Genomic DNA, 15054 nt, shown 5'->3' on the forward strand with positions numbered 1-15054 from the left:
TATGCTGTGTTTTGTGACACTTTCCTTCACTTGGTTGCCCGTGGCAACGTGTGGTGTTGTGTGCATGTGGTGGCAGTGTCTCAGCCCTATGGCTGATCCCCAGGACATGGTTGCCACGCATGCCGTTGCCCGCGGCAACAGGTGAAGTGTGTGTTTATGTGTGTACTTCCCCTTTAAGTGGCTGTCTTCCCTTGCCTTGTGTTTGAAGGGTTAACTCCCTTCTGTGTGTGTGATCGATGGGTGTGTCTGTGTGGGTGTGGCTACATGGGCTATGTAGCCTCTGCTGAGAGCAGTAGTCTGTGGGGTACTTCAGCTATGTAAGCTGGAGTCATCCGCCTGTGTGTTACCATCTGCCAGTGGGGGCCACCCTTGTGGTCATAAGTTCGCGTATGGTGTTTTTGAAGATTGTTTGGTCTCCTCATCATTGCCATATGTCTGTTTATGTTCCCCGTTCTATGTGGCTTGGCCAGTGAGACTCCTGTTCCTCCGTGTCTAGGAGGAACAGGTCGTCTTACCCTGCTCCTAGTCCAGGGCCACCCTGAGGGCTAGCAGGAATATCAGGTTCCGGAGTATGAGCCCTCCTACCATCAGGGTCGGCTCATACAGGCTAGGAGACAGGGTCAGAATTAGGGATTGTTAGGAGGTGACCTGCTCCCTGATTCCGGTCCTGGCCATGCTCTGACCATCCATCTTCTGATACCGCACGGCTGAGGGTTTTCCCCATCCTCAGCCGTGACAGTAAGCACCACAGAGTGCTTTAGTTGTGTTTCTAACCGTGCCTAGACCCCAAAAAAATCACTACGGACTTAGGCCTAGTTCACATCACAGTTTATCCTTTCAGTGTAACAACCACGTTGAGGGGCAGTTGATCTGAAAGGAAGGATTCTAAAAATAATAATACTAAACTGAGCATAACAGAGCCAAAATAACCCATAGACTAGAAGGGGGTACGTTTGTTGTACGCTCAGATTTTTTTTTTTTGTGGTGATATGAAAGTCCTACATGAAGTACTTTAGTCTATGTTAAAAAAAATCATGTTCTGAGCGGACACCTAACAGACCAAATTATAGTCTATGTGTTATTTTGGCTCAGTTATGTCTCAGTTATCTGTAGAATCCATCCTTTCAGTTTTCAAGATCCTATACGGAGCAAAGGAACAGAAAAAGGGAAACGGTGATGTGAACATGGCCTTATCAAGTAGAATGGTTATGGATTGGTAAGAGGCTTCCACAGGGATGTTGCCCGTGCATTGGGGCCTGAAATTGCGTAATACCGGTACACAATAATGTCACATAGTGCACACGTTAGTGCGCAATCAAACCGACAAACATTTTAATAACTTACCTTTAAAAAGCAGGAAACAAGAGTAATTCTTTCTGCAACCGATGTCAGTTAGTGGATTTGTTTCATAACTTGTTGACACACTCTAAAGAGAGTTGGAATCACAGAAATCTTGATCCTGCATAAAAATAAAAAATAATATTATTTGTTATAGTAATATTATCAATATTCATTGAATTAAAATCAAGACTTTTGTTGGTCCAAAAATTTTGTTCATTACATTCATAAAATCTACATTGAACTCCATTGAATTGTTAACAGTGTAAATACATTCCTTAGTCTCACTCCCACAGCATCAATAGATTCCAGAGTGTCACTCCCCCAGCGTCAATACATTCCATAGAATGTAGTATAGCGTAACTTCTGTCTATATTTCCACCACCCCCAAGAGCCCTCCATTACATATAACTGTCCCCATAGTCCATTCAGTCAATTGAATTGGCCCAAGTGTCTATTTCAATGCATATAGTGCTCTGTAGTTTGCATTTTAATGAATAGTGTTCTCCTACAGTGGATATGACGATCCATACTGGGTTCACAATTTGTCCCTAGTATGAATAGTTTTTTACCCATGGGCACTCAAATTCATCCAGTCCTCCCCTGGCTGTTTCTACATTTTATGCAAGCGTCCCTTTTGGTCCCTCCACTCTATATTGTTGTTAGAAATTGTCCCTGGAATGCATAATGTCCTCCCCTCTGTGTCCCTCCATTATATAAATCTGCAATGCCGGACTGGGTATTAAAACCAGCCTTTTAAAAAAAAAAATACATACCAGCACTCCGGCACAACGTCATATTCTTGTTTACCCGCATGGCATTCACAAGGGGGGAGCCCTAAGCCCAATGCATGTCTAAACTTTACCATTCATAATAAAAATTGGTCCTACCTCTTCCAGAGTGTTTCTGGAGATGGTGAGATGGTCCACTGGATTCAGAAAAAGGTCCCTTTGTTAAAAATAAAATAAAAATAATCACGTTACTAAGACTTTTTGAGTGCTCCTGTGAAATCACTAGCAAGGGGCACTGTGCTGGTCCAGTAAGACTTATTCATATCAATATATAGTAGTAAAATCTATGACATTTTACCTGAGTTCTACCGCACATTACTAATGCCAAAATGTTTGCCCCCTCACAGTATTTATTGCCAGATATGTGCCCCCTCACAGTATTTATTGACAGATATGTGTCCCCAGGAAGAATAGTGCCCCCTTTACTGCCCCTAAGAATAATACTGCCTCATTAGTGCCCCCAGGTAAAATAATGCCCCCTTTAGTGCCCCCCATTTAGAATAATGCCTCCAGTTGTGCCAGGTAAAATAATGCCCCCTTTAGTGCACCCCAGATAGAATGATGTCTCCAGTTATGGCCCCATGTAAAATAATGCCCCCTTTAGTGCCCCCCCCCCAGATAGAATGATTCCTCCAGTTATGCCCCCATGTAAAATAATGCCCCCTTTAGTGGCCCCCAATTAGAATGATGCCTCCAGTTATGGCCCCATGTAAAATAATGCCCCCTTTAGTGCCCCCCAGATAGAATGATGCCTCCTGTTATGCCCCCATGTAAAATAATGCCACCTTTAGTGCCCCCCCCCACAGATAGAATGATTCCTCTAGTTATGCCCCCATGTAAAATAATGCCCCCTTTAGTGGCCCCCCAGTTAGAATGATGCCTCCTGTTATGCCCCCATATAAAATAATGCCACCTTTAGTGCCCCCCAAGTTATAATGATGCTTCCTGTTATGCCCCCATGTAAAATAATGCCCCCATTAGTGCCCCCTCTAGTTACAATGATGCCCCCCATTGATGATGCTCTTATTATTAAATTGTTGGTGGAATTCGTGGGGCATTTACAAATAATACTTACTGCGCTGGCTGTTCTAAAGACGTCCGACTCCTTTCTTCATCCACCGAAGTGGATGTGCAGAAGTATATTCCTTTGTTTGGAGCCGCGGCACGAAGTAAACTTGATCTGCGCATGCCGCTGCCGCCCGACGTGCGCGCTCACAGCATGTAATACAGGCCGGCCACTAGATCACTAGGGTAAGCGGTGCGCAGGGGCGGCCCATGGATGCGGCCATCGATAGGTGGCCGCATCCACGGGCAGCCAGTGTAAACAAGCATATATGATTTTACATTTTTATTAAAAAACAATAGGATTTAGAAAAAGAAGTATATTTAGGAAAAGCCTCGGGGGGGGGGGGGGGAGTTTGAAAGATGATTACAAAGATGATAATATCCCTTTAAGTGATGTCCACCAGCGCCATATATGTACGGCAGGGGTCCTTAATGGGTTAATAAACTACCCAGTTTGTTATTATTGACGCAATCAGGTGGCTAAGGTGACTTATAGGAACAGAGGCTGCCAGCCAATATCATATTTCCCCAGGGACCCACCTTCTTAAAGTTGCCGCAGGGACCCCCATAATCAATCATCTTGTAGCATCTTGCTGCTGTCTTTTGCTGTGTGGGCAAGTAATATTTGAATGTATCCATAAGATGTGCCCCACAACTAAATTGGTGGGCCCTAGGCATCTAAGTCTGACACTGTGCACCAGTACATCTCACCACTGTAAGAGTTGTACCTACGCTGTTGTTGATCTGTCAGTATAATACAGTATACTGTTATTCTAAAAAGCCACATATTATCAGCCCAGATATGTTGGGATAATAGGATAAATGGCAGTAAAACATTTGGCATTGTTTATATACCTCAATTTTTGGGACATATTTATAAAAAAAATACAAACCGGATTCCCAAAAATTTGGGACACTATACAAATGGTAAAATAAAAACTGAATGCAATGATGTGGAGGTGCCAACTTCTAATATTTTATTCAGAATAGAACATAAATCACGGAACAAAAGTTTAAACTGAGAAAATGTACCATTTTAAGGGAAAAATATGTTGAATCAGAATTTCATGGTGTCAACAAATCCCCCAAAAGTTGGGACAAGGCCATTTTCACCACTGTGTGGCATCTCCCGTTCTTCTTACAACACTCAACAGACGTCTGGGGACTGAGGAGACCAGTTTCTCTAGTTTAGAAATAGGAATGCTCTCCCATTCTTGTCTAATACAGGCCTCTAACTGTTCAATCGTCTTGGGCCTTCTTTGTTGCACCTTCCTCTTTATGATGCGCCAAATGTTCTCAATAGGTGAAAGATCTGGACTGCAGACTGGCCATTTCAGTACCCGCATCCTTCTCTTACGCAGCCATGATGTTGTGATTGATGCAGAGTGTGGTCTGGCATTATCTTGTTGAAAAATGCAGGGTCTTCCCTGAAAGAGATGACGTCTGGATAGGAGCATATGTTGTTCTAGAACCTGAATATATTTTTCTGCATTGATGGTGCCTTTCCAGACATGCAAGCTGCCCATGCCACACGCACTCATGCAACCCCATACCATCAGAGAAGCAGGCTTCTGAACTGAGCGTTGATAACAACTTGGGCTGTCCTTGTCCTCTTCGGTCCGGATGACATGGCGTCCCAGATTTCCAAAAAGAACTTTGAATCGTGACTCGTCTGACCACAGAACAGTCTTCCATTTTGCCACACTCCATTTTAAATGATCCCTGGCCCAGTGAAAACGCCTGAGCTTGTGGATCTTGCTTAGAAATGGCTTTTTCTTTGCACTGTAGAGTTTCAGCTGGCAACGGCGGATGGCACGGTGGATTGTGTTCGCTGACAATGGTTTCTGGAAGTATTCCTGAGCCCATTCTGTGATTTCCTTTACAGTAGCATTCCTGTTTGTGGTGCAGTGTCGTTTAAGGGCCCGGAGATCACTGGCATCCAGTATGGTTTTACGGCCTTGACCCTTACGCACAGAGATTGTTCCAGATTCTCTGAATCCTCGGATGATGTTATACACAGTTGATGATGATAGATGCAAAGTCTTTGCAATTTTTCGCTGGGTAACACCTTTCTGATATTGCTCCACTATCTTTCTGCGCAACATTGTAGGAATTGGTGATCCTCTACCTATCTTGGCTTTTGAGAGACACTGCCACTCTGAGAAGCTCTTTATATACCAAATCATGTTGCCAATTGACCTAATTAGTGTTAATTGGTCTTCCAGCTCTTCGTTATGCTCAAATTTACTTTTTCCAGCCTTTTTCCTACTTGTCCCAACTTTTTGGGGATTTGTTGACACCGTGAAAATTTGAATCAACATATTTTTCCTTTAAAATGATACATTTACTCGGATTAAATGTTTGATCTGTCATCTACGTTCTATTACAAATAAAATATTGACATTTGCCATCTCCACATCATTGCATTCAGTTTTTATTCACAATTTGTTTAGTGTCCCAACTTTTTGGGAATCCAGTTTGTATGTAAAAAAGTAAACCATTCTTTTTTTCCAACTTAGTTTTTTTAATTTTCAACTTTTAAATAAACAATAAATAAACAGTAATCAATGTGGTTCAGAATTTATGGATTTAGAATAAAGAAAAGAATATAGGAACTCAAGCAAGACTTATATTTAAAAGAAACAAGGGATATCTTAACATCCATAAGGTTATCAAGTTCATGTGAGTGTCCCATGCCGACCAGACTTTCAGGAACTTAGCGGTCAGGAGGGCTACAGAGTAACACAAGAGAAGTTAAGCATGTGCCCTGGACCAGATACTTTGCCAAGTCTCCGGGGTGAGTACCCTACTAAGCTATTCCTCCCACGTTCGCATGTATAGATGTTTCAAATCACCTGGGAAATCAGGGGAAAGCAGAAGCTGATATATGTTAGATACAAGCCCCTTAGTAGAGGGACCGCTCTACTATTCGCTCAAATAAGGAGAGGGACGGCACATCCAGGTAACCTAACTCAATCCAACAATAGTGTATAATTCTTTGGAAATTAAAAGCTAGACTTTGCAGAAAATTTAACTGAAGATTCGCAAAGGTAGGAGACAATCAGAGAAAGGGTCCTACAAAACAAAATAGCCCCACAGCTATCCCTGGCATTGAACTCACTTGTACCTTCTGCACGTGCGCCGGATAACTTGCCCGGCACCCTTACTAGCAGTGCGCCTACGTCCCTTATTCAATGCCAGCATCTCCTGCTGCGCCTGTGCCGGCTCGGGAGGATCGGGGACTGTAAAAGCCGCCCAGCGCAGTGAATAATAATGAGCTGGGCGGCGCTAGGAAGCGACAGTTGGGGCGTGGCTGGGCACAAATGTAGGTGTAAAAACGCCCCTTGGGCATAAAGAAATATGAAAAAACGCCCCTTGGGCATAAAGGAAGGTGATTGACAGAAGATTATAAAGTTGTTTTTACATGGTTTAAAATGCGGACAGGGGGTACTCTTATGTGATTGGAATACACTTTAATAGACCTATGACTGCATAGGAAAAACTAAATATGTTTATCGGGCCTGTCAGTGTCCCTTTAATACTCTTCTTTTTTTAAGTGTAATTCAGGACAAGTCTTGGAAGATAGACACCTGGGATACTTGGAAGTTAATACAACAGAAAGAGAGAGATTTTGTCAATATTCTTCTTTCAGACTTAAGTCATTAACAAAGCAAATGATATAACGTAGAAATCCTCCTAGAGACTTTGGGCACAGGGCCCTGTGGGCATGGTCCATCTTGATAGATTGGATTAACAGGCGACCCAAGATGGTTTTAAAGATGTGGTATAAAAGAGTAGGAACATCTTCATCTCCTCTCTTATGACAGTGACCCATATTATCAGTATTAAGAGTGCTTGAGAAGAGATTTTTTGCTTAAAGATGGCAAATCACTGTTCAAGAAGCATTGTGATCTTCTTCAAGTTGATCAAGGCGGAGGCCCACATTTGGAACATCTGCTAATTCATCTTTCAATTCTGAGATGAGGACTCAGAAATCCTGTTTCATGGGAAGTTGTTGGATATGTGACCACTAAACAGGAAGTTTTTTGATAGGGCTCAAACCATCGGAGTCTGAGAAGGATGTTGACCAATGTCTAGAAGGAGAGCGAGAACTGAACATTCCACTGTAGGTAGCATTGGATCTGTTAGGGTCATGCAGTCCAGGGATTCCCTGGTCTGGAAGCCCTTAGTGGAGGTTGCCCCTGATTGAGGTTAGAGGAATAAAAGCTATCTTGGGGAGGGGGAACTCCAGGAGAAGAGGAGATGAATGAGTGTCCATGGGGTCCTCTAAGAAACCATCCCTCCGAGTCATACATGAAGTGATGAAGAGGGGGAATGTAGGTGTCGGAGATGGCTGTGGTGTGCCATCCAGTGGCACCTCCTCTGTGACTGCTCTCCATTGCAGTGAGAGTTCTCCATGATAAGACTGGATGGGTCTTGAGGTGCAGCTTCAGTCTACCGCGGCACCCGTGGTGCCCTCTACACAGGGCCTGAGGAGGGAGCACCGTCCTGAACCGGAGTAATGTCCGGCAGTGTGGTGGATTCTATCTCGTGAGGTGACGGAAGCGACGAGGGGCTCAGTTCTGGAGGCAGCAAAGAAATTAGGAGAGGGGAAACCATAGGGCCGCTTTGCTTAGACTGTATATAGCGGGAAGGCGCCATCTTGGGCTTTGTCTCATCGGCACTACAGTGGAGAAATGCGTCCAGGGATATGGAGGTTGTCTGAGACTCTATCCCAGTCTCTGGGTCTTTTTAAGCAGTATGGTGCTTGCTGGCGACGGAGCTGACATGTCCTGCACCATCAGCTTCCAGCCTTTCTAAACCATTCAAAAAAAAAAATATTGAATCTACACTACGTTTGTTTTGGGCAAGAAAGAAAGTATTTTCTTTAAAACAGTTTTATAGCTGTCTTGCTTTTATATGCCTTTTCTCCCAGGGCTGTATACATATTGCTTCATCCCTACTGTGCAAAGCCATAGTAAGGCACTCATAAACAACCATACAAGACTCCCTTGGTCTCATCACAGCATGCCTGCGAAATGCATTAGCCTTTTCTAGTACGTTTCCAATCAGGAACTATAAACACATTGAAATTACAGATATTTGCCATAGGCCATTTGAATTTTTTTCTGACCACAAGTTTCTTCTTTATCAGAATGTGTTACTAAAATAAAATGGGGAGTTGTAGTGCTGTAATATTTACTAGAAGTCTTGAACAGTAATGAAACATGCAAGTCTGTGTGGAAGATTTATGAAACCAATAACAGCGTGGCTTTAATTTTTAAAGCCTTTTTTCTGTGGGGCTAAAGGGGTTGTCTGGTTTCTGATATTGATGACTATCCTCAGGATAGCTTATCAATATAAGATCAGCAAGGGTTCACTTAACCTGTAGGATACCAGTGCCATAGATGTACCTTAAATCCCAGCACCGTACAGCTACAATGTGCTGTTTAGGACGGGTGCAAGAGTTGTGCTGGCCCGATTAGCAGATGAGGTCCGGCACCCCGCAATCACTGATAGCCGAGCCCCTACTGTATGCGCCGGCATAGGTGAAAGCACAGATGCCGGTGCATTAGGCCTCGTTATGCCGAGGTCATCGCTGACCGTGGCACATGAGCTATCCTTGTCAGGCCCCCATCCCCATCAGGACCCCGCGCTGCGGTGACGGGAACCTGATGGTTGGGAAGGCAGCCCGATGCCTTCCATAGGAATCGTGCTGCTTTCCATGTAAGCCTGTGAGACAGCAGTCTGGGTTTCATAGGCAAGCAGGCTGTAAGTGTATTAGGCCTCTTGCACACAAACTATTTTTTTGCATTTACATTCCGTTTACGTTCAGGGGCCATCTGTTCCGTTCCGCAGAAAATGAAATGCACACGGACGTCATCCGTATTTTTTGCAGATCCATTTTTTGAAGACCGCAAAATACTGAAAAAGCGGCCTTACACTGTGTAATATACACTTACAGACAAATCATTACAATACAGATGTATTGTAATGCATTGTAGACGGAATCAGACCCCGAAAAGTTGAAGTCCCATAGTGGGACAAAAAAAAAAGTAAAAAATAAAAAAAAGTTTTAAAAATAGTTTTACATAATAAAAAATATTAAGTTTCAAGTAAAAGTAGACATACTGTATTCTAGGTATAGGTATCGCGGCGTCCGTATCGACTGGCTCTATAAAAATATTACATGAACCACCCTGTCAGGTGAACGCTGTAAAAAATAAAAACAATGCCAAACAGCCATTTTCTGGTCACCTTGCCTCACAAAAAGTGTGATACCAATCGATCAAAAAGGTGTATTTACCCCAAAATGGTATCAAGGAAACCGTCATCTCATCCCGCATAAAAATGAGACCCTACCTAAGACAATCGCCACAATTTTTTTTATGGATCTCAGAACATGGCTACAGAAAAACAAGATTTTATGCTATTCAAAAATGCTTTCACTGTGTAAAACTTAACAAAAATAAAAATAATAGACATATTAGGTATTGCCACATCCGCAACAACCTGCTCTATAAAAATATCACATGATATACTCTGTCAGCTGAACGCTGTAAAAATAAAATAAATAAAAACTATGCCATAACAGTTACTTTTTTGTCATCTCACCGTACAAAATGCATACTATCGAGTGATCAAAAAGTCATATATATCCCAAAATGACACCAATGAAAATGCAAAAAATGAACCCCCACATAAGACAACCACTCAAAAAATAAAAACCAATGGCACCCGTAAATCAATCCATCAAAATCTGCGCTGCAAAATCCATATGGCGCTCCTTGCTTTCCTGCCATGTGACCCCTGCCATGTGACTCCACAGCAGTTTATCAGCACATATGGGGTGTTGCCATATTCAGAAGAAAATGGATAACAAATTATGCAGTGCTTTTTCTCCTGTTACCCCTTCTGAAAATGAAAAATTTGGGGCTAAAGTAACATTTTATTGGAAGAAATTAAACTTTTCATTTTCACAGCCAAGTGTTTCCAAATTTCGTAAAACGCCTATGGGGTCAAAGTGCTCAGTACACCCTTTAATATATTCTTTGAGGGTTGTAGTTTCACTTTTTGAGGGTTTCCTCTCTAGGGGTACGTCAGGGTCTCTTCAAATACAAAATAGAACCCAAAAACCATTTTAGCAAAATCTGCCTCCAAAAACCATATGGTGCTCCTTTCCTTTTGACCACTGCCATGTGCCCCAGCAGCAGTTTACTACCGCATATGGGGTATTTATGTAAACTGCAGAATCAGAGTAATGTATATTGAGGTTTTTTTTGCTTTTAACTCTTGCTGTGTTGCAAGAAAAAATTCTAATAAAATCTACCAAAAAAAACTATTGAAATTTCACCTCCATTTTCCTTTAATTCTTGTTGAACACCTCAAGAGTTTACAAAGTTTGTAACATCAGTTTTGAATAATTTGAGGTGTATTATCTAAAATGGGGTCATTTATACGTGGTTTCCATTACGTAAACCCCTCAAAATCACCTTATAACTGAATTAGTGCCTAAAAAATGGTTTTTAAAATGTTGTTGAAAGTTTTAAAAATTGCTTCTAACATTTTTCTAAAAAATTTCAATTACATTTACAAAATGATGCTAACATAAAGTAGACACATGGAAAATGTAAAGTAATTCAAGAGGAGCCTGGATGTATTTCTGGAGTGTAATAATATTACAGGTTATAGTTACTAGAGATGGGTTGTTGATCCAGGGAGTTATTCTGATTGCCTGATTATAGTTGGGAAGGAATTTTTCTTCCCCTAAAGTGAGGAAAATTGGCTTCTAACTTACACAGTGTTTTGCTTTCCTCTAGATCAACTTGCAGGATAACAGGCTGAACTAGATGTACAGATGTATTTTTTCAGCCTTATAAACTATGTTACTATGTTACTAATAACTATTTTGTGAGGTATCACTATCTGCCATAAAGCAGAGAATTTCATATTTATAAAATAGTTCATTTTTTCCATATTTTCTCAAATTTTTAGATTTTTTTAATATAAAAGGTAAAACATATTGACTCAAATTTATCACTAACATGATGTACAATGTATCATGAGAAAACAATCTCAGAATGGCTTTGATAAGAAAAACCGTTCTAAAGTTATTACCACACAAAGTGACACGTCAGATTTGCAAAAATTGGCCTGGGATTTAAGGGGAAAAGTGGCTTGGTGCTGAAAGGGTTAAATAGGATGGAGGAGTTTGGAATTACACTTCAGCCTGCTGCAATGTCGATGGCGAGCAGATAAAACAGTCATGAGAAGGCAGCACTTATACAAGTGTTCCGCTCACTTCAACCAGCTGATCGTCAGACCCCTGGGAGTCAGAACTTCTACAATCTAATATTGATTACCTATCCTGAAGATAGGTCATCATATTAGAACCTGGACAACTTTAATACTCTCCCTTTATCTCTTTGTTGCTTTCCATTGTAAGCGAATTTATGGAAAACATTAGAGTATAGAGGAATTATGATTGGTTGCTATGGGGAACATATCTGTACTTTTTAACTAAAATTTTATGTTTTTTCTTTTGCAGATGGAAATTCCAAAATCAAATATTGTAAACAGATATATTGCCACCCAAGGCCCTCTTCCTCATACTTGTGCACATTTCTGGCAGATGGTTTGGAACAACAGATTAACACTTATCATCATGTTAACAACATTAACAGAACGAGGAAAGGTAGGGCTTTATTTCAATGTTGTAAAAAAGTATTTTTCTTAACCCCTTTAATGACCAACCTGTTTTGGGCCTTACTGAACAAGTGTTTTTTTTTTTTTTATATCGTTAACTTTCAAGAGCTATACCGTTTTATTTTTCCCTCTATGTATGAGGGTTTTTTTGCAGGAAAAATTGTAGTTTTAATGGTCCCGTTTTGGGGTACACATAACTTTCTGAATTAACTTTTATTAACTTTCTGGGAGGGAGATGGGGGAAAAACATAAATACTGCCACTGAGTTTTTACATTATACTTTTTGCAGCATTCATTTTCTGCATAAATAACATGATATCTTTATTCTGTGTCAGTACAATTACAGTGATACCAAATACATATTGTTTTTTTAGTGCAATAAAACCCTTGTGCAATGAAATCTTTTTGCATTGCGCATCCCAAGACTCATAACTTTTTTTTTTCTTTTTGTGGAGTTGTGTGAGGGCTTAATTTTTGCAGGATGTAAGCAGGACTCGTAGTTTTTATTAGTATCATTTTAGAGTAAATAACACTTTTTGATCACTTGCTATTAAAGGGGTTACCCGAGACAAAAAGATTTCTCCTCAAACTGAATTTACTTACCTGGCTCCCTGCGCTGCTTCTGGTCCCCACACTGCCGCAGCTGCTTTTCCCCATTTGTGGATGAAAATATTCTGTGTCGGGGAGGGGAGCAGCCAATGGCAGGTGGTGACGGGGACAAGCCTCCCTAGCGTCACCCGTAGATTCAGTGTGAGGGGCCAGGGCATATGGGGGACATTTTTTTGTATCGGATAACCCCTTTGAATTCTTTGTTGGCAACTAAGTAAAATTAGCAATTCTGCCTATTTTTTTTTTATGGCATTCATCGTAGGGGATAATTTACATATTTGTTTACTGCAGGTTGTTATGGACACGGCAATGCAAAAACGTGGGAGATTTTATTTTTGCAATTTTTTCATTCAAAAGCGTTTTTAATTGGAACTTTTTAATTACATTTTTCTTTTACGTTGTTTAACCACTTAATAGTCCCACAAGGGCACTATAACAGGTGATCTTTTAAGTGCTTCTAAAATACAATGCTCTATTCCTATAGTGCATTGTATTTTAATGTTAGTGCTATACTGACATTGAACAGCAGGCTGCGCCAGAGAGGTGCAGCCTGCTCGAGAACACTCAAGGCAGGCTTGGGGCCTGTACTAGGTCCCAACTTGCATATATACACCTCGACATCCCGCAATCTTATTTGCAGGATGCCGAAGAGATACAGAGGGAGTCTGCTCCTTCTGTCACCGCTTACATGCAGCGGGCACCATTGCCAGTGGCATGTAATGAGTTAAACAGCCCGGATCTGTGCTCTTGTTGGTCTTGTGAGAGCTGAGCCCCCCACTCTCTGCTGCACAGTGGGTCCAGCCTAAAAAGGCGCTGTAAAAAAAAATCGGTACACAGCCCAAGAATAGTGGTGAATAAACTGGTATATTACTTATTCCTACTAGCTTAGGTGAGTTAAAACATACAAGCTTGGTTAAATTATCTATACAATTAATTTCAGTAATAATAAATTTACTTGGGTTTCCTTTATCTGATATATTTTAAAAGGAATCTGGAGCAGTTATGACCCCTTAAAACTGCTTACTGAGGTAAATAGGTGAGGGAAATAAAATATGATCATGTACGAGGGGTGTGAAGTGCCATTGAAGTAGTCCTTTCATGTGCAGTGTCCCGGGCTCTCTGCACTCTCCTGCTGCTCTGAGTGATGACTCTAGTGCCCAAAGAGGAGAACACTAGAGTCATCATTAAGAGAAGGGGGGAGGATGTGATGAGCCCTCAGTGCTGGGAACCCAGGACCCTGTACATGAAGGGACCATTTTCATGGCAGTTGTGATAATGATACCAGTGGCATTAAACCTTCTCCTCAGTCATGAAAATAAATATGAGCACCCACTAAGGTATGTTTACACAGCTTTACCGATCTACCACTGCCATTTGTGTTAAAATATCGTGTCTATATTTTATTATATACACTACTCACAAAAAGTTAGGGATATTTGGATTTTAGGTGAAATTTATGGAAAACGAAAAAAGTTCTTGTTACAGTTATATGATATCATGAAAGTAGGGCATTCAAGTAGAAGCATGCAATGGTGATTTCCTTATATCAAACAATTTATTGAAATAAACACCAACAGCAGTGGTGGGTATACCCCACAATAAATGTCAATGTGTCAGTAATTTGTGATGTGACCTTGACATCTCATGCGGTTCACAAGTCGACTTATTGTCTGCTGAGTCATGACACCCCACTCTTTTTGAAGGACAGCCCTCAGGTCATTGAGGTTCTGGGGTACAGTGTTACGAGCCTCTACATGGTGATTCAGCTGATCCCATAGGTTTTCAATGGGATTCAGGTATGGAGAAAGTGCAGACCACTCCATTTCAGGTACCCCAGTCTCCAGCAGCCGTTCCCTAATTATGCAACCTTGATGAGCTGGCACATTGTCGTCCATGAAAATGAAATTAGGTCTGTATGTTCATGCAGAGGCACAATGACTGGATTAATGATGTTATTCAAGTAGTATGAGCCTGTACTGTACTATTCACAAAGTGTAGGGCAGTTCCGTATTGACTAGACACGCCTGCCCACACTGTAATACCACCACCACCAAAGGCTCATCTGTTGATAAGTTAGCACTCTCCTTGACGTCTTCAACATCGTTAGCGGCCATCATTGGTGCTCAGTGTGAATCGACTTTCATTAGTGAACAGCACTGAGGCCTACTGGTCTCTCATCCAGCATAGATGCTCCCTGGTCCATGCAAGACTATGATGCCTGTGCCTGGTGGTGTGGTCAGGTACCCTTGCAGGTCATCTAGCATGCAGACCACACTGATGTAAACAGTTTTGAATGGTATGATGTGACACTCACCTCCCTTAAATGTGCTTGGAGTTGTGTGGCATTCATAATCCGGTTCCTCATGGCATTGTTCATATTGAAGCAGTCATCAGTGTGGGATGTGGACAAAGCTCAGTGGCCACTTCCATCTGAGAACATCCTGCTTGAAGCCTTGAAATGTTGAGGTACTGTTGATCAATTGTTAGGTGTCATCATGGTCTCATGATGTCAAAATGTAAACAGCATTATGAGGAGGACTGTTAA

General features: G+C 41.5%; 1 protein-coding gene across 8 annotated transcripts in view; it reads left to right on the forward strand.

The window, feature by feature from the left end:
- The window catches only part of PTPN3 (protein tyrosine phosphatase non-receptor type 3), a 1297151-nt gene that overhangs the window by 1132164 nt on the left and 149933 nt on the right, over positions 1-15054 (forward strand). For all 8 annotated transcript variants that reach the window (XM_044294788.1, XM_044294784.1, XM_044294789.1 and 5 more), the window contains one exon: positions 11743-11889. In XM_044294788.1, coding sequence (XP_044150723.1) covers positions 11743-11889 — 147 coding nt within the window. The remainder of the gene's footprint in view (positions 1-11742; positions 11890-15054) is intronic.

The sequence above is a fragment of the Bufo gargarizans genome, chromosome 5 (assembly GCF_014858855.1).
Source record: "Bufo gargarizans isolate SCDJY-AF-19 chromosome 5, ASM1485885v1, whole genome shotgun sequence".
NCBI lineage: Eukaryota > Metazoa > Chordata > Amphibia > Anura > Bufonidae > Bufo > Bufo gargarizans.